The 21,666-nt window shown below is 44.1% G+C and overlaps 1 protein-coding gene across 1 annotated transcript in view; it reads right to left on the bottom strand.

The window, feature by feature from the left end:
- LOC110526873 (CD82 antigen-like) overlaps nucleotides 1-21,666 on the bottom strand; it is a 70,478-nt gene that overhangs the window by 24,788 nt on the left and 24,024 nt on the right. Inside the window, exons 2-3 of the mRNA XM_036981635.1 lie at nucleotides 18,451-18,523; nucleotides 17,055-17,127 (exon numbers count right to left, since the gene is read on the bottom strand). Of these exons, the coding sequence (XP_036837530.1) occupies nucleotides 17,055-17,127; nucleotides 18,451-18,513 (136 nt within the window). The 5' untranslated portion in view covers nucleotides 18,514-18,523. The remainder of the gene's footprint in view (nucleotides 1-17,054; nucleotides 17,128-18,450; nucleotides 18,524-21,666) is intronic.

The following is a 21,666-nucleotide window of genomic DNA, read 5'->3' as shown; positions in this document are numbered from 1 at the left end:
CCCGTGGCCTGTTCGCCCCGTGGCCTGTTCGCCCCGTGGCCTAGCATCCTGTTCGCCCCGTGGCCTAGCATCCTGTTCGCCCCGTGGCCCAGCATCCTGTTCGCCCCGTGGCCCAGCATCCTGTTCGCCCCGTGGCCTAGCATCCTGTTCGCCCCGTGGCCTAGCATCCTGTTCGCCCCGTGGCCTAGCATCCTGTTCGCCCCGTGGCCTAGCATCCTGTTCGCCCCGTGGCCTAGCATCCTGTTCGCCCCGTGGCCTAGCATCCTGTTCGCCCCGTGGCCTAGCATCCTGTTCGCCCCGTGGCTTAGCATTCTGTTCGCCCCGTCCCCCGCATCCCGTTTGCCTCATCCCCCGGACACGTGTTTGTTTTCTAAAATCCTGTCACTGAAATTAATCCTTCTAGTCAATACTACACATTGAATTTAACTTCACACTGTATAATAGGATGCTGCATAGATTGGTTGATTGGCTCATATTTGCAATGGCAGGAAGGAATATGCAAGCATAATGGTCTGTATGTCATTGTGTCAGTCAGGGGACAACACTGCATGAAACCTGCTTCACTGTTCAGTTAACACACACACAACCTCCCAACTTTAAAATGTTAGGCACCAAACAAAATGTAAGGAGCAGCAGAAAGAGAGAGTTGTTTTATAGTTTAGTCTCCCATTAGGCCTATATGAATCCTATATAGTTTAGTCTCCCATTAGGCCTATATGAATCCTACCTTGGAATCACATCTCACGAGTAGCAAACCCTTTTCTTTTCTTCCTGGACCAATCAGATGTGCCTAAACCTAGTGTGAAGTTTCCAGGTTGTTAGTTAGCTAGGTAACATGACGTTGTTTGTTATCAAACCAATAATTAGCAACCTGGGATTAGTTTAAAACAGCCGTGGTTGTGAAATTTTATCAAATGTGCACGAATCCCAGGAGAAAGAAATAAAAGGTTACTTCTGGTAATATGGGTCATATAGAAAAAAAAGAGTAGAGGGCCTAGATAGATGCCCTGCGGTACACCAAACTTTACATGTTTGACATTAGAGAAGCTTCCACTAAAAGAAACCCCCTGAGTTCTATTAGATAGACAAGCTCTGGATCCAGGATATGGCAGAGGTTGAAAAGTCATAACACATATGTTTATCAACAACATGTTATGGTCAATAATATCAAAAGCTGCCCTGAAATCTAACAATGCAGCTCCCACAATCTAACTAATTATCCATTTAGTTCAATCAATCATCAGTCATGTGTGTCAGTGCAGTACATGTTGAGTGCCCTTCTCTATAAACATGCTGAAAGTCTGTTGTTCATTTGTTTACAGAGAAATAGCATTGTACTTGATCAAACACCATTTTTTTCCCCAACAGTTTGCTAAGAGCTGGCAGCAAGCTGATAGGTCTGCTGTTAGAACCAGTAAAGGCGGCTTTACCACTCTTGGGTAGCGGAATGACTTTGGCTTCCCTCCAGGCCTGAGGACAAAGACTTTCCTCTTAGGCTCAGATTAAAAATATGACAGATAGGAGTGGCTATAGAGTCAGCTACCATCCTCAGTAGCTTTCCATCTAAGTTGTCGATGCCAGGAGGTTTGTCATTATTGGTTCGTTAACAACAATTGTTCCACCTCTGCCACACTAACTTGACAGAATTCCAACTTGAAATGTTTTTCTTTCATTATTAGTTTTTTTATGCATGAATACAATTGTTCACTGTTCGTTGTTGGCATTCCCTGCCTAAGTTTCCTGTTGGCATTCCCTGCCTAAGTTTCCTGTTGCCATTTCCTGCCTAACCCTAACCCACTTTGCCAATGAAGTAATCAATAAAATAAATTGGCAACATCAAATGGTTTTGTGATGAATAAAGCCATCTGATTGGATGAAAGATGAGGTTGAATTATACCCATAATTCCATTTAAAGTACTCCCATTATTCTTTATATCATTGATCTTGGCTTCATAATAAAGTTTCTTCTTCTTTTAGTTGAGTTTGTCACAATTTCTCAATTTGACAGTGAACTTGTAAAGTCAACTCAGACTGGTCTGTGCTCCTGGTTATAACAGATGATACATTGTATCAACATAAAGTCAACTCAGACTGGTCTGTGCTCCTGGTTATAACAGATGAAATGATACATTGTATCAACATAAAGTCAACTCAGACGGGTCTGTGCTCCTGGTTATAACAGATGAAATGATACATTGTATCAACATAAAGTCAACTCAGACTGGTCTGTGCTCCTGGTTATAACAGATACATTGTATCAACATAAAGTCAACTCAGACTGGTCTGTGCTCCTGGTTATAACAGATGATACATTGTATCAACATAAAGTCAACTCAGACTGGTCTGTGCTCCTGGTTATAACAGATGATACATTGTATCAACATAAAGTCAACTCAGACTGGTCTGTGCTCCTGGTTATAACAGATGATACATTGTATCAACATAAAGTCAACTCAGACTGGTCTGTGCTCCTGGTTATAACAGATACATTGTATCAACATAAAGTCAACTCAGACTGGTCTGTGCTCCTGGTTATAACAGATGATACATTGTATCAACATAAAGTCAACTCAGACTGGTCTGTGCTCCTGGTTATAACAGATGATACATTGTATCAACATAAAGTCAACTCAGACTGGTCTGTGCTCTTGGTTATAACAGATGATACATTGTATCAACATAAAGTCAACTCAGACTGGTCTGTGCTCCTGGTTATAACAGATACATTGTATCAACATAAAGTCAACTCAGACTGGTCTGTGCTCCTGGTTATAACAGATGATACATTGTATCAACATAAAGTCAACTCAGACTGGTCTGTGCTCCTGGTTATAACAGATGATACATTGTATCAACATAAAGTCAACTCAGACTGGTCTGTGCTCCTGGTTATAACAGATGATACATTGTATCAACATAAAGTCAACTCAGACTGGTCTGTGCTCTTGGTTATAACAGATGATACATTGTATCAACATAAAGTCAACTCAGACTGGTCTGTGCTCCTGGTTATAACAGATACATTGTATCAACATAAAGTCAACTCAGACTGGTCTGTGCTCTTGGTTATAACAGATGAAATGATACATTGTTGATACAATGGAGCAGTGCAGGCAAAGTAAACAATGTAACAGAAGTAACAGAAGACTCATCAGGGTCTGCATCCCCGCTCGCCATCACGGCTGCATTAGAATATAAAACAGAGAGGAATAGATGGGCATCAACTATTACTATCATTATCATTCCTCTGGTGAAATGACTGCCACATACCTGTCATTCCTCTGGTGAAATGACTGCCACATTACTGTCGTTCCTCTGGTGAATTGACTGCCCATTACTGTCATTCCTCTGGTGAAATGACTGCCACATTACTGTCATTCCTCTGGTGAAATGACTGCCCATTACTGTCATTCCTCTGGTGAAATGACTGCCACATTACTGTCATTCCTCTGGTGAAATGACTGCCACATTACTGTCATTCCTCTGGTGAAATGACTGCCACATTACTGTCATTCCTCTGGTGAAATGACTGCCACATTACTGTCATTCCTCTGGTGAAATGACTGCCACATTACTGTCATTCCTCTGGTGAATTGACTGCCCATTACTGTCATTCCTCTGGTGAAATGACTGCCACATTACTGTCATTCCTCTGGTGAAATGACTGCCACATTACTGTCGTTCCTCTGGTGAATTGACTGCCCATTACTGTCATTCCTCTGGTGAAATGACTGCCACATTACTGTCATTCCTCTGGTGAAATGACTGCCACATTACTGTCATTCCTCTGGTGAAATGACTGCCACATTACTGTCATTCCTCTGGTGAAATGACTGCCACATTACTGTCTTTCCTCTGGTGAAATGACTGCCACATTACTGTCTTTCCTCTGGTGAAATGACTGCCACATTTCTATCATTCCTCTGTTGAAATGACTGCCACATTTCTATCATTCCTCTGGTGAAATGACTGCCACATTACTGTCATTCCTCTGGTGAAATGACTGCCACATTACTGTCATTCCTCTGGTGAAATGACTGCCACATTACTGTCATTCCTCTGGTGAAATGACTGCCACATTACTGTCATTCCTCTGGTGAAATGACTGCCACATTACTGTCATTCCTCTGGTGAAATGACTGCCACATTACTGTCATTCCTCTGGTGAAATGACTGCCACATTACTGTATTTCCTCTGGTGAAATGACTGCCACATTACTGTCTTTCTATCTTTCCTCTGGTGAACTGCCTGCTACATTTCTGTCATTCCTCTGGTGAATTGACTGCCACATTACTGTCATTCCTCTGGTGAATTGACTGCCACATTACTATCATTCCTCTGGTGAAATGACTGCCACATTACTGTCATTCCTCTGGTGAAATGACTGCCACATTACTGTCATTCCTCTGGTGAAATGACTGCCACATTACTGTAATTCCTCTAGTGAAATGACTGCTACATTACTGTCATTCCTCTGGTGAAATGACTGCCACATTACTGTCATTCCTCTGGTGAAATGACTGCCACATTTCTATCATTCCTCTGGTGAAATGACTGCCACATTACTGTCATTCCTCTGGTGAAATGACTGCCACATTACTGTCTTTATCATTCCTCTGGTGAAATGACTGCCACATTACTGTCTTTCTATCTTTCCTCTGGTGAAATGACTGCCACATTTCTATCATTCCTCTGGTGAAATGACTGCCACATTACTGTCATTCCTCTGGTGAAATGACTGCCACATTACTGTCAATCCTCTGGTGAAATGACTGCCACATTACTGTCTTTCTATCATTCCTCTGGTGAAATGACTGCCACATGACTGTCTTTCCTCTGGTGAAATGACTGCCACATTACTATCATTACTCTGGTGAAATGACTGCCACATTACTATCATTCCTCTGGTGAAATGACTGCCACATTACTGTCATTCCTCTGGTGAAATGACTGCCACATTACTGTCATTCCTCTGGTGAAATGACTGCCACATTTCGATCATTCCTCTGGTGAAATGACTGCCACATTAACGTCATTCCTCTGGTGAAATGACTGCCACATTACTGTCATTCCTCTGGTGAAATGACTGCCACATTACTGTCTTTCTATCATTCCTCTGGTGAAATGACTGCCACATGACTGTCTTTCCTCTGGTGAAATGACTGCCACATTTCTATCATTCCTCTGGTGAAATAACTGCCACATTACTGTCTTTCTATCATTCCTCTGGTGAAATGACTGCCACATGACTGTCTTTCTATCATTCCTCTGGTGAAATGACTGCCACATTACTGTCATTCCTCTGGTGAAATGACTGCCACATTTCTATCATTCCTCTGGTGAAATGACTGCCACATTACTATCATTCCTCTGGTGAAATGACTGCCACATTACTGTCATTCCTCTGGTGAAATGACTGCCACATTACTGTCATTCCTCTGGTGAAATGACTGCCACATTAACGTCATTCCTCTGGTGAAATGACTGCCACATTACTGTCATTCCTCTGGTGAAATGACTGCCACATTACTGTCTTTCTATCATTCCTCTGGTGAAATGACTGCCACATGACTGTCTTTCCTCTGGTGAAATGACTGCCACATTTCTATCATTCCTCTGGTGAAATAACTGCCACATTACTGTCTTTCTATCATTCCTCTGGTGAAATGACTGCCACATGACTGTCTTTCTATCATTCCTCTGGTGAAATGACTGCCACATTACTGTCATTCCTCTGGTGAAATGACTGCCACATTTCTATCATTCCTCTGGTGAAATGACTGCCACATTTCTATCATTCCTCTGGTGAAATGACTGCCACATTACTATCATTCCTCTGGCGAAATGACTGCCACATTACTGTCATTCCTCTGGCGAAATGACTGCCACATTACTGTCTTTCTATCTTTCCTCTGGTGAAATGACTGCCACATTACTGTCATTCCTCTGGCGAAATGACTGCCACATTACTGTCTTTCCTCTGGTGAAATGACTGCCACATTACTGTCTTTCTATCATTCCTCTGGTGAAATGACTGCCACATTACTGTCATTCCTCTGGTGAAATGACTGCCACATTACTGTCAATCCTCTGGTGAAATGACTGCCACATTACTGTCTTTCTATCATTCCTCTGGTGAAATGACTGCCACATGACTGTCTTTCCTCTGGTGAAATGACTGCCACATTACTATCATTACTCTGGTGAAATGACTGCCACATTACTATCATTCCTCTGGTGAAATGACTGCCACATTACTGTCATTCCTCTGGTGAAATGACTGCCACATTACTGTCATTCCTCTGGTGAAATGACTGCCACATTTCGATCATTCCTCTGGTGAAATGACTGCCACATTAACGTCATTCCTCTGGTGAAATGACTGCCACATTACTGTCATTCCTCTGGTGAAATGACTGCCACATTACTGTCTTTCTATCATTCCTCTGGTGAAATGACTGCCACATGACTGTCTTTCCTCTGGTGAAATGACTGCCACATTTCTATCATTCCTCTGGTGAAATAACTGCCACATTACTGTCTTTCTATCATTCCTCTGGTGAAATGACTGCCACATGACTGTCTTTCCTCTGGTGAAATGACTGCCACATTACTGTCATTCCTCTGGTGAAATGACTGCCACATTTCTATCATTCCTCTGGTGAAATGACTGCCACATTTCTATCATTCCTCTGGCGAAATGACTGCCACATTACTGTCATTCCTCTGGCGAAATGACTGCCACATTACTGTCATTCCTCTGGTGAAATGACTGCCACATTACTGTCTTTCTATCTTTCCTCTGGTGAAATGACTGCCACATTACTGTCATTCCTCTGGCGAAATGACTGCCACATTACTGTCTTTCCTCTGGTGAAATGACTGCCACATTACTGTCTTTCTATCATTCCTCTGGTGAAATGACTGCCACAGTACTATCATTGCTCTGGTGAAATGACTGCCACATTACTGTCTTTCTATCATTCCTCTGGTGAAATGACTGCCACATTACTGTCTTTCTATCATTCCTCTGGTGAAATGACTGCCACAGTACTATCATTCCTCTGGTGAAATGACTGCCACATTACTGTCTTTCTATCATTCCTCTGGTGAAATGACTGCCACATTACTGTCATTCCTCTGGTGAAATGACTGCCACATTACTGTCTTTCTATCATTCCTCTAGTGAAATGACTGCCACATTACTGTCATTCCTCTGGTGAATTGACTGCCACATTACTGTCTTTCCTCTGGTGAAATGACTGCCACATTACTGTCATTCCTCTGGTGAAATGACTGCCACATACCTGTCATTCCTCTGGTGAAATGACTGCCACATTACTGTCGTTCCTCTGGTGAATTGACTGCCCATTACTGTCATTCCTCTGGTGAAATGACTGCCACATTACTGTCATTCCTCTGGTGAAATGACTGCCCATTACTGTCATTCCTCTGGTGAAATGACTGCCACATTACTGTCATTCCTCTGGTGAAATGACTGCCACATTACTGTCATTCCTCTGGTGAAATGACTGCCACATTACTGTCATTCCTCTGGTGAAATGACTGCCACATTACTGTCATTCCTCTGGTGAAATGACTGCCACATTACTGTCATTCCTCTGGTGAAATGACTGCCACATTACTGTCATTCCTCTGGTGAATTGACTGCCCATTACTGTCATTCCTCTGGTGAAATGACTGCCACATTACTGTCATTCCTCTGGTGAAATGACTGCCACATTACTGTCGTTCCTCTGGTGAATTGACTGCCCATTACTGTCATTCCTCTGGTGAAATGACTGCCACATTACTGTCATTCCTCTGGTGAAATGACTGCCACATTACTGTCATTCCTCTGGTGAAATGACTGCCCATTACTGTCATTCCTCTGGTGAAATGACTGCCACATTACTGTCATTCCTCTGGTGAAATGACTGCCACATTACTGTCATTCCTCTGGTGAAATGACTGCCACATTACTGTCTTTCCTCTGGTGAAATGACTGCCACATTACTGTCTTTCCTCTGGTGAAATGACTGCCACATTTCTATCATTCCTCTGTTGAAATGACTGCCACATTTCTATCATTCCTCTGGTGAAATGACTGCCACATTACTGTCATTCCTCTGGTGAAATGACTGCCACATTACTGTCATTCCTCTGGTGAAATGACTGCCACATTACTGTCATTCCTCTGGTGAAATGACTGCCACATTACTGTCATTCCTCTGGTGAAATGACTGCCACATTACTGTCATTCCTCTGGTGAAATGACTGCCACATTACTGTCATTCCTCTGGTGAAATGACTGCCACATTACTGTATTTCCTCTGGTGAAATGACTGCCACATTACTGTCTTTCTATCTTTCCTCTGGTGAACTGCCTGCTACATTTCTGTCATTCCTCTGGTGAATTGACTGCCACATTACTGTCATTCCTCTGGTGAATTGACTGCCACATTACTATCATTCCTCTGGTGAAATGACTGCCACATTACTGTCATTCCTCTGGTGAAATGACTGCCACATTACTGTCATTCCTCTGGTGAAATGACTGCCACATTACTGTAATTCCTCTAGTGAAATGACTGCTACATTACTGTCATTCCTCTGGTGAAATGACTGCCACATTACTGTCATTCCTCTGGTGAAATGACTGCCACATTTCTATCATTCCTCTGGTGAAATGACTGCCACATTACTGTCATTCCTCTGGTGAAATGACTGCCACATTACTGTCTTTATCATTCCTCTGGTGAAATGACTGCCACATTACTGTCTTTCTATCTTTCCTCTGGTGAAATGACTGCCACATTTCTATCATTCCTCTGGTGAAATGACTGCCACATTACTGTCATTCCTCTGGTGAAATGACTGCCACATTACTGTCAATCCTCTGGTGAAATGACTGCCACATTACTGTCTTTCTATCATTCCTCTGGTGAAATGACTGCCACATGACTGTCTTTCCTCTGGTGAAATGACTGCCACATTACTATCATTACTCTGGTGAAATGACTGCCACATTACTATCATTCCTCTGGTGAAATGACTGCCACATTACTGTCATTCCTCTGGTGAAATGACTGCCACATTACTGTCATTCCTCTGGTGAAATGACTGCCACATTTCGATCATTCCTCTGGTGAAATGACTGCCACATTAACGTCATTCCTCTGGTGAAATGACTGCCACATTACTGTCATTCCTCTGGTGAAATGACTGCCACATTACTGTCTTTCTATCATTCCTCTGGTGAAATGACTGCCACATGACTGTCTTTCCTCTGGTGAAATGACTGCCACATTTCTATCATTCCTCTGGTGAAATAACTGCCACATTACTGTCTTTCTATCATTCCTCTGGTGAAATGACTGCCACATGACTGTCTTTCCTCTGGTGAAATGACTGCCACATTACTGTCATTCCTCTGGTGAAATGACTGCCACATTTCTATCATTCCTCTGGTGAAATGACTGCCACATTTCTATCATTCCTCTGGTGAAATGACTGCCACATTACTATCATTCCTCTGGCGAAATGACTGCCACATTACTGTCATTCCTCTGGCGAAATGACTGCCACATTACTGTCATTCCTCTGGTGAAATGACTGCCACATTACTGTCTTTCTATCTTTCCTCTGGTGAAATGACTGCCACATTACTGTCATTCCTCTGGCGAAATGACTGCCACATTACTGTCTTTCCTCTGGTGAAATGACTGCCACATTACTGTCTTTCTATCATTCCTCTGGTGAAATGACTGCCACAGTACTATCATTCCTCTGGTGAAATGACTGCCACATTACTGTCTTTCTATCATTCCTCTGGTGAAATGACTGCCACACTACTATCATTCCTCTGGTGAAATGACTGCCACATTACTGTCTTTCTATCATTCCTCTGGTGAAATGACTGCCACATTACTGTCATTCCTCTGGTGAAATGACTGCCACATTACTGTCTTTCTATCATTCCTCTGGTGAAATGACTGCCACATTACTGTCATTCCTCTGGTGAATTGACTGCCACATTACTGTCTTTCCTCTGGTGAAATGACTGCCACATTACTGTCATTCCTCTGGTGAAATGACTGCCACATACCTGTCATTCCTCTGGTGAAATGACTGCCACATTACTGTCGTTCCTCTGGTGAATTGACTGCCCATTACTGTCATTCCTCTGGTGAAATGACTGCCACATTACTGTCATTCCTCTGGTGAAATGACTGCCCATTACTGTCATTCCTCTGGTGAAATGACTGCCACATTACTGTCATTCCTCTGGTGAAATGACTGCCACATTACTGTCATTCCTCTGGTGAAATGACTGCCACATTACTGTCATTCCTCTGGTGAAATGACTGCCACATTACTGTCATTCCTCTGGTGAAATGACTGCCACATTACTGTCATTCCTCTGGTGAAATGACTGCCACATTACTGTCATTCCTCTGGTGAAATGACTGCCACATTACTGTCATTCCTCTGGTGAATTGACTGCCCATTACTGTCATTCCTCTGGTGAAATGACTGCCACATTACTGTCATTCCTCTGGTGAAATGACTGCCACATTACTGTCGTTCCTCTGGTGAATTGACTGCCCATTACTGTCATTCCTCTGGTGAAATGACTGCCACATTACTGTCATTCCTCTGGTGAAATGACTGCCACATTACTGTCATTCCTCTGGTGAAATGACTGCCACATTACTGTCATTCCTCTGGTGAAATGACTGCCACATTACTGTCTTTCCTCTGGTGAAATGACTGCCACATTTCTATCTTTCCTCTGGTGAAATGACTGCCACATTTCTATCATTCCTCTGTTGAAATGACTGCCACATTTCTATCATTCCTCTGGTGAAATGACTGCCACATTACTGTCATTCCTCTGGTGAAATGACTGCCACATTACTGTCATTCCTCTGGTGAAATGACTGCCACATTACTGTCATTCCTCTGGTGAAATGACTGCCACATTACTGTCATTCCTCTGGTGAAATGACTGCCACATTACTGTCATTCCTCTGGTGAAATGACTGCCACATTACTGTCATTCCTCTGGTGAAATGACTGCCACATTACTGTCATTCCTCTGGTGAAATGACTGCCACATTACTGTCATTCCTCTGGTGAAATGACTGCCACATTACTGTCATTCCTCTGGTGAAATGACTGCCACATTACTGTCATTCCTCTGGTGAAATGACTGCCACATTACTGTCATTCCTCTGGTGAATTGACTGCCCATTACTGTCATTCCTCTGGTGAAATGACTGCCACATTACTGTCATTCCTCTGGTGAAATGACTGCCACATTACTGTCGTTCCTCTGGTGAATTGACTGCCCATTACTGTCATTCCTCTGGTGAAATGACTGCCACATTACTGTCATTCCTCTGGTGAAATGACTGCCACATTACTGTCATTCCTCTGGTGAAATGACTGCCACATTACTGTCATTCCTCTGGTGAAATGACTGCCACATTACTGTCTTTCCTCTGGTGAAATGACTGCCACATTTCTATCTTTCCTCTGGTGAAATGACTGCCACATTTCTATCATTCCTCTGTTGAAATGACTGCCACATTTCTATCATTCCTCTGGTGAAATGACTGCCACATTACTGTCATTCCTCTGGTGAAATGACTGCCACATTACTGTCATTCCTCTGGTGAAATGACTGCCACATTACTGTCATTCCTCTGGTGAAATGACTGCCACATTACTGTCATTCCTCTGGTGAAATGACTGCCACATTACTGTCATTCCTCTGGTGAAATGACTGCCACATTACTGTCATTCCTCTGGTGAAATGACTGCCACATTACTGTCATTCCTCTGGTGAAATGACTGCCACATTACTGTCTTTCCTCTGGTGAAATGACTGCCACATTACTGTCATTCCTCTGGTGAAATGACTGCCACATTACTGTCATTCCTCTGGTGAAATGACTGCCACATTACTGTCTTTCCTCTGGTGAAATGACTGCCACATTTCTATCTTTCCTCTGGTGAAATGACTGCCACATTTCTATCATTCCTCTGTTGAAATGACTGCCACATTTCTATCATTCCTCTGGTGAAATGACTGCCACATTACTGTCTTTCTATCTTTCCTCTGGTGAACTGCCTGCTACATTTCTGTCATTCCTCTGGTGAATTGACTGCCACATTACTGTCATTCCTCTGGTGAATTGACTGCCACATTACTATCATTCCTCTGGTGAAATGACTGCCACATTACTGTCATTCCTCTGGTGAAATGACTGCCACATTACTGTCATTCCTCTGGTGAAATGACTGCCACATTACTGTAATTCCTCTAGTGAAATGACTGCTACATTACTGTCATTCCTCTGGTGAAATGACTGCCACATTACTGTCATTCCTCTGGTGAAATGACTGCCACATTTCTATCATTCCTCTGGTGAAATGACTGCCACATTACTGTCATTCCTCTGGTGAAATGACTGCCACATTACTGTCTTTATCATTCCTCTGGTGAAATGACTGCCACATTACTGTCTTTCTATCTTTCCTCTGGTGAAATGACTGCCACATTTCTATCATTCCTCTGGTGAAATGACTGCCACATTACTGTCATTCCTCTGGTGAAATGACTGCCACATTACTGTCAATCCTCTGGTGAAATGACTGCCACATTACTGTCTTTCTATCATTCCTCTGGTGAAATGACTGCCACATGACTGTCTTTCCTCTGGTGAAATGACTGCCACATTACTATCATTACTCTGGTGAAATGACTGCCACATTACTATCATTCCTCTGGTGAAATGACTGCCACATTACTGTCATTCCTCTGGTGAAATGACTGCCACATTACTGTCATTCCTCTGGTGAAATGACTGCCACATTTCGATCATTCCTCTGGTGAAATGACTGCCACATTAACGTCATTCCTCTGGTGAAATGACTGCCACATTACTGTCATTCCTCTGGTGAAATGACTGCCACATTACTGTCTTTCTATCATTCCTCTGGTGAAATGACTGCCACATGACTGTCTTTCCTCTGGTGAAATGACTGCCACATTTCTATCATTCCTCTGGTGAAATAACTGCCACATTACTGTCTTTCTATCATTCCTCTGGTGAAATGACTGCCACATGACTGTCTTTCCTCTGGTGAAATGACTGCCACATTACTGTCATTCCTCTGGTGAAATGACTGCCACATTTCTATCATTCCTCTGGTGAAATGACTGCCACATTTCTATCATTCCTCTGGTGAAATGACTGCCACATTACTATCATTCCTCTGGCGAAATGACTGCCACATTACTGTCATTCCTCTGGCGAAATGACTGCCACATTACTGTCATTCCTCTGGTGAAATGACTGCCACATTACTGTCTTTCTATCTTTCCTCTGGTGAAATGACTGCCACATTACTGTCATTCCTCTGGCGAAATGACTGCCACATTACTGTCTTTCCTCTGGTGAAATGACTGCCACATTACTGTCTTTCTATCATTCCTCTGGTGAAATGACTGCCACAGTACTATCATTCCTCTGGTGAAATGACTGCCACATTACTGTCTTTCTATCATTCCTCTGGTGAAATGACTGCCACAGTACTATCATTCCTCTGGTGAAATGACTGCCACATTACTGTCTTTCTATCATTCCTCTGGTGAAATGACTGCCACATTACTGTCATTCCTCTGGTGAAATGACTGCCACATTACTGTCTTTCTATCATTCCTCTGGTGAAATGACTGCCACATTACTGTCATTCCTCTGGTGAATTGACTGCCACATTACTGTCTTTCCTCTGGTGAAATGACTGCCACATTACTGTCATTCCTCTGGTGAAATGACTGCCACATTACTGTAATTCCTCTAGTGAAATGACTGCTACATTACTGTCATTCCTCTGGTGAAATGACTGCCACATTACTGTCATTCCTCTGGTGAAATGACTGCCACATTTCTATCATTCCTCTGGTGAAATGACTGCCACATTACTGTCATTCCTCTGGTGAAATGACTGCCACATTACTGTCTTTATCATTCCTCTGGTGAAATGACTGCCACATTACTGTCTTTCTATCTTTCCTCTGGTGAAATGACTGCCACATTTCTATCATTCCTCTGGTGAAATGACTGCCACATTACTGTCATTCCTCTGGTGAAATGACTGCCACATTACTGTCAATCCTCTGGTGAAATGACTGCCACATTACTGTCTTTCTATCATTCCTCTGGTGAAATGACTGCCACATGACTGTCTTTCCTCTGGTGAAATGACTGCCACATTACTATCATTACTCTGGTGAAATGACTGCCACATTACTATCATTCCTCTGGTGAAATGACTGCCACATTACTGTCATTCCTCTGGTGAAATGACTGCCACATTACTGTCATTCCTCTGGTGAAATGACTGCCACATTTCGATCATTCCTCTGGTGAAATGACTGCCACATTAACGTCATTCCTCTGGTGAAATGACTGCCACATTACTGTCATTCCTCTGGTGAAATGACTGCCACATTACTGTCTTTCTATCATTCCTCTGGTGAAATGACTGCCACATGACTGTCTTTCCTCTGGTGAAATGACTGCCACATTTCTATCATTCCTCTGGTGAAATAACTGCCACATTACTGTCTTTCTATCATTCCTCTGGTGAAATGACTGCCACATGACTGTCTTTCCTCTGGTGAAATGACTGCCACATTACTGTCATTCCTCTGGTGAAATGACTGCCACATTTCTATCATTCCTCTGGTGAAATGACTGCCACATTTCTATCATTCCTCTGGTGAAATGACTGCCACATTACTATCATTCCTCTGGCGAAATGACTGCCACATTACTGTCATTCCTCTGGTGAAATGACTGCCACATTACTGTCATTCCTCTGGCGAAATGACTGCCACATTACTGTCTTTCCTCTGGTGAAATGACTGCCACATTACTGTCTTTCTATCATTCCTCTGGTGAAATGACTGCCACAGTACTATCATTCCTCTGGTGAAATGACTGCCACATTACTGTCTTTCTATCATTCCTCTGGTGAAATGACTGCCACAGTACTATCATTCCTCTGGTGAAATGACTGCCACATTACTGTCTTTCTATCATTCCTCTGGTGAAATGACTGCCACATTACTGTCATTCCTCTGGTGAAATGACTGCCACATTACTGTCTTTCTATCATTCCTCTGGTGAAATGACTGCCACATTACTGTCATTCCTCTGGTGAATTGACTGCCACATTACTGTCTTTCCTCTGGTGAAATGACTGCCACATTACTTCATTCCTCTGGTGAAATGACTGCCACATTACTGTCATTCCTCTGGTGAATTGACTGCCACATTACTGTCTTTCCTCTGGTGAAATGACTGCCACATTACTATCATTCCTCTGGTGAAATGACTGCCACATTACTGTCATTCCTCTGTTGAAATGACTGCCACATTACTGTCATTCCTCTGGTGAAATGACTGCCACATTACTATCATTATCATTCCTTTGGTGAAATGACTGCCACATTACTGTTATTCCTCTGGTGAAATGACTGCCACATTACTATCATTCCTCTGTTACAATGACTGCCACATTACTGTCATTCCTCTGTTGCAATGACTGCCACATTACTGTCATTCCTCTGGTGAAATGACTGCCACATTACTGTCATTCCTCTGGTGAAATGACTGCCACATTACTGTCATTCCTCTGGTGAATTGACTGCCACATTACTGTCATTCCTCTGGTGAAATGACTGCCACATTACTGTCATTCCTCTGGTGAAATGACTGCCACACTACTGTCATTCCTCTGGTGAAATGACTGCCACACTACTGTCATTCCTCTGGTGAAATGACTGCCACATTACTGTCATTCCTCTGGTGAAATGACTGCCACATTACTGTCATTCCTCTGGTGAAATGACAGCCACATCACTGTCATTCCTCTGGTGAATTGACTGCCACATTACTGTCATTCCTCTGGTGAAATGACTGCCACACTACTGTCATTCCTCTGGTGAAATGACTGCCACACTACTGTCATTCCTCTGGTGAAATGACTGCCACATTACTGTCATTCCTCTGGTGAAATGACTGCCACATTACTGTCATTCCTCTGGTGAAATGACAGCCACATCACTGTCATTCCTCTGGTGAATTGACTGCCACATTACTGTCTTTCCTCTGGTGAAATGACTGCCACATTACTGTCATTCCTCTGGTGAAATGACAGCCACATACCTGTTATTCCTCTGGTGAAATGACTGCCACATTACTATCATTCCTCTGTTACAATGACTGCCACATTACTGTCATTCCTCTGTTGCAATGACTGCCACATTACTGTCATTCCTCTGGTGAAATGACTGCCACATTACTGTCATTCCTCTGGTGAATTGACTGCCACATTACTGTCATTCCTCTGTTGAAATGACTGCCACATTACTGTCATTCCTCTGTTGCAATGACTGCCACATTACTGTCATTCCTCTGTTGCAATGACTGCCACATTACTGTCATTCCTCTGGTGAAATGACTGCCACATTACTGTCATTCCTCTGGTGAATTGACTGCCACATTACTGTCATTCCTCTGGTGAAATGACTGCCACATTACTGTCATTCCTCTGGTGAAATGACTGCCACATTACTGTCATTCCTCTGGTGAAATGACTGCCACACTACTGTCATTCCTCTGGTGAAATGACTGCCACACTACTGTCATTCCTCTGGTGAAATGACTGCCACATTACTGTCATTCCTCTGGTGAAATGACTGCCACATTACTGTCATTCCTCTGGTGAAATGACAGCCACATTACTGTCATTCCTCTGGTGAATTGACTGCCACATTACTGTCTTTCCTCTGGTGAAATGACTGCCACATTACTGTCATTCCTCTGGTGAAATGACAGCCACATACCTGTCATTCCTCTGGTGAATTGACTGCCACATTACTGTCATTCCTCTGGTGAAATGACAGCCACATACCTGTCATTCCTCTGGTGAAATGACTGCAACATTAGTATGTGTAGTTTGATAAACTTACGCAGGATGACCATGAAGCTCTCATTGTCCAGAAGGACCCACAGTCCGAACCCCATGATGAGGGCGCCAAACAGCTGCAGAGGGGGAGAGAGAGAGAGGAGAGAGTGAGAAGGAGAGAGAGGAGCGAGAATGAGAGAGAGAGAGAGAGAGAGAGGAAGGAGAGAGAGAGGAGCGAGAGAGAGAGAGAGAAAGGAGAGAGAGGAGCGAGAGAGAGTCAATACAAAAATGTTAAATAAGACAAGCTCAACTCCTTACTAAGTTCTGTAAATGAGTCTTTGGGTGCTGTTGGCCAGGAGTAATGTTCCATAGACAACCATCTACATCAGTCCTGTTCCATTCTAGTTTCTCTACATCAGTCCTGTTCCATTCTAGTTTCTCTACATCAGTCCTGTTCCATTCTAGTTTCTCTACATCAGTCCTGTTCCATTCTAGTTTCTCTACATCAGTCCTGTTCCATTCTAGATTCTCTACATCAGTCCTGTTAGTAGTGATGTTTATCTACATGTCTCTACATGTTAGTAGTGAGATCACACCATACATTCACAGTGTAACTTAAAAGCCTTAAGCTCTGGATCACACTTAATTTACTCTGTTCAGAGATGGGAATGATGGATGGTAGAGAGAGAGGGAATGATGGATGGTAGAGAGAGAGAGGGAATGATGGATGGTAGAGAGAGAGGGAATGATGGATGGTAGAGAGAGAGGGAATTATGGATGGTAGAGAGAGGGGGAATGATGGATGGTAGAGAGGGGGGGGGGATTGTGGGAGCCTTGGACTGAGCGGATGAGTATCTCCGTGGTAACCAGGCCACAATCACTTAATCTGCTCTCTAATGAAGAAACCAGGGGGAGAGAAAGAGAGGGGTGGAGGGGGAGGGGGGTGAGAGGGAGAGATAGAGGGGGAGAAAGAGGGCATGAGAGAAAGAGCAAGAGAGCTAAAGAGGGAGAGCGAGAGAGGGGGCATGAGAGAGATAGAAAGCAAGAAAGAGAGCGAGAGGGCATGAGAGAGAGAGAGAGAGAGCTAAACGGAGGGAGAGAGAGAAAGAGAGAGAGCGAGAGCGAGAGGGCATGAGAGAGAGAGAGAGAGAGAGCGAGAGGGCATGAGAGAGAGAAAGGGAGAGAGAGAGGGAAAGAGAGAGAGCGAGAGTGAATGATGTCAGAGAATGAGAGAGTGAAACAAGAGGACAAAGGATGACAGAGTAGTTGGTGTGTGTTGATGAGTTCACATTCCCTCCCACCGACTCGACCTCAAACCGGTCCAACAGGGCAATAGAGCCGTGGCGGTCATGTCATATCGATCAGACGGTTATTGTCATGGTTTTCATCCACTCAGAGGAGAGGCTGAGGTCCTGCACTGTATAGGCATGTTATCTGTGTCTGGGAAATGAGATACTTACGAAGAAGAGGACATTGAACAGGAACAGGAAGTACTTGATTGCCTTCATGCAGCCTTTCCCCATTGTGATCGCTCTGTGAACAACAGAATACAAAAATATTCAGTCATACTTTATTTGAAGAGTACTTAAGCATTAATATGATACGATCATGAAGATAAAATCACAGGTCAGGTCAGACATCCCTGTGGTCGACTGAAGAGTTTAACACAACATAGTACAGAGGGGACATGATCCACATAGTGTGTGTCTGGATTTGCTGGTGTGAGAGGCCTACAGTATAAGTGGTGACAGATGTCTGGAACCCCCTGACCTGCTGGCTAAGCTGCTGAGATGATAGGGACCTGGATCCCTAGGAGACAGATGCCTGACCTGACCTGCTGGCTAAGCTGCTGAGATGATAGGGACCTGGATCCCTAGGAGACAGATGCCTGACCTGACCTGCTGGCTAAGCTGCTGAGATGATAGAGACCTGGATCTCTAGGAGACAGATGCCTGGAACCCCCTGACCTGCTGGCTAAGCTGCTGAGATGATAGGGACCTGGATCCCTAGGAGACAGATGCCTGACCTGACCTGACCTGCTGGCTAAGCTGCTGGGATGATAGAGACCTGGATCTCTAGGAGACAGATGCCTGGAACCCCCTGACCTGCTGGCTAAGCTGCTGAGATGATAGAGACCTGGATCCCTAGGAGACAGATGCCTGACCTGACCTGCTGGATAAGCTGCTGAGATGATAGAGACCTGGATCCCTAGGAGACAGATGCCTGACCTGACCTGCTGGATAAGCTGCTGAGATGATAGAGACCTGGATCCCTAGGAGACAGATGCCTGGAACCCCCTGACCTGCTGGCTAAGCTGCTGAGATGATAGGGACCTAGATATATAAGAGACAGATGCCTGACCTGACCTGCTGGCTAAGCTGCTGAGATGATAGGGACCTGGATCTATAGGAGACAGATGCCTGACCTGACCTGCTGGCTAAGCTGCTGAGATGATAGAGACCTGGATCTATAGGAGACAGATGCCTGACCTGACCTGCTGGCTAAGCTGCTGAGATGATAGAGACCTGGATATCTAGGAGACAGATGCCTGACCTGACCTGCTGGCTAAGCTGCTGAGATGATAGAGACCTGGATCTCTAGGAGACAGATGTCTGGAACCCCCTGACCTGCTGGCTAAGCTGCTGAGATGATAGGGACCTGGATTTCTAGGAGACAGATGCCTGGAACCCCCTGGCTAAGCTGCTGAGATGATAGGGACCTGGATTTCTAGGAGACAGATGCCTGGAACCCCCTGGCTAAGCTGCTGAGATGATAGAGACCTGGATCTCTAGGATTACTGATAGACAACCATCCATTGGTGGGGAAAAAGTACCCAAGTATCATACTTGAGTAAAAGATTCCTTAATAGAAAATGACTCAAGTAAAAGTGAAAGTCACCCAGTAAAATACTACTTGAGTAAAAGTCTAAAAAGTATTTGGTTTTAAGTATCAAAATATAAATCATTTCAAATTCCTTTACATTAAGCAAACCAGGCGGTATGATTTTGTAGTTTAAAAACAATGTACAGACAGTCAGGGGTTCCTGACTCCAACATCATTTACAAATAAAGCCGTTGTGTTTAGTGAGTCCACCAGATCAGAGGCAGTAGGGATGTTCTCTGTTTAGTGAGTCCTCCAGATCAGAGGCAGTAGGGATGTTCTCTGTTTAGTGAGTCCTCCAGATCAGAGGCAGTAGGGATGTTCTCTGTTTAGTGAGTCCTCCAGATCAGAGGCAGTAGGGATGTTCTCTGTTTAGTGAGTCCACCAGATCAGAGGCAGTAGGGATGACCAGGGATGTTCTCTGTTTAGTGAGTCCACCAGATCAGAGGCAGTAGGGATGTTCTCTGTTTAGTGAGTCCACCAGATCAGAGGCAGTAGGGATGTTCTCTGTTTAGTGAGTCCCCCAGATCAGAGGCAGTAGGGATGACCAGGGATGTTCTCTGTTTAGTGAGTCCACCAGATCAGAGGCAGTAGGGATGTTCTCTGTTTAGTGAGTCCACCAGATCAGAGGCAGTAGGGATGTTCTCTGTTTAGTGAGTCCGCCAGATCAGAGACAGTAGGGATGTTCTCTGTTTAGTGAGTCCGCCAGATCAGAGACAGTAGGGATGTTCTCTGTTTAGTGAGTCCACCAGATCAGAGGCAGTAGGGATGTTCTGTTTAGTGAGTCCTCCAGATCAGAGGCAGTAGGGATGACCAGGGATGTTCTCTGTTTAGTGAGTCCACCAGATCAGAGGCAGTAGGGATGTTCTCTGTTTAGTGAGTCCACCAGATCAGAGGCAGTAGGGATGTTCTCTGTTTAGTGAGTCCACCAGATCAGAGGCAGTAGGGATGTTCTCTGTTTAGTGAGTCCTCCAGATCAGAGGCAGTAGGGATGTTCTCTGTTTAGTGAGTCCACCAGATCAGAGGCAGTAGGGGATGTTCTCTGTTTAGTGAGTCCACCAGATCAGAGGCAGTAGGGATGTTCTCTGTTTAGTGAGTCCACCAGATCAGAGGCAGTAGGGATGTTCTGTTTAGTGAGTCCTCCAGATCAGAGGCAGTAGGGATGTTCTGTTTAGTGAGTCCACCAGATCAGAGGCGGTAGGGATGTTCTCTGTTTAGTGAGTCCTCCAGATCAGAGACAGTAGGGATGTTCTCTGTTTAGTGAGTCCGCCAGATCAGAGACAGTAGGGATGTTCTCTGTTTAGTGAGTCCACCAGATCAGAGGCAGTAGGGATGTTCTCTGTTTAGTGAGTCCTCCAGATCAGAGGCAGTAGGGATGTTCTCTGTTTAGTGAGTCCACCAGATCAGAGACAGTAGGGATGTTCTCTGTTTAGTGAGTCCACCAGATCAGAGGCAGTAGGGATGTTCTGTTTAGTGAGTCCTCCAGATCAGAGGCAGTAGGGATGTTCTCTGTTTAGTGAGTCCTCCAGATCAGAGGCAGTAGGGATGTTCTCTGTTTAGTGAGTCCTCCAGATCAGAGGCAGTAGGGATGTTCTCTGTTTAGTGAGTCCCCCAGATCAGAGGCAGTAGGGATGACCAGGGATGTTCTCTGTTTAGTGAGTCCACCAGATCAGAGGCAGTAGGGATGTTCTCTGTTTAGTGAGTCCACCAGATCAGAGGCAGTAGGGGATGTTCTCTGTTTAGTGAGTCCACCAGATCAGAGGCAGTAGGGGATGTTCTCTGTTTAGTGAGTCCAC

The sequence above is a fragment of the Oncorhynchus mykiss genome, chromosome 6 (assembly GCF_013265735.2).
Source record: "Oncorhynchus mykiss isolate Arlee chromosome 6, USDA_OmykA_1.1, whole genome shotgun sequence".
NCBI classification, from domain to species: domain Eukaryota; kingdom Metazoa; phylum Chordata; class Actinopteri; order Salmoniformes; family Salmonidae; genus Oncorhynchus; species Oncorhynchus mykiss.
The sequence above is the reverse complement of the archived record's forward strand: the minus strand, read 5'-3'. Positions and strand labels throughout refer to the sequence as shown.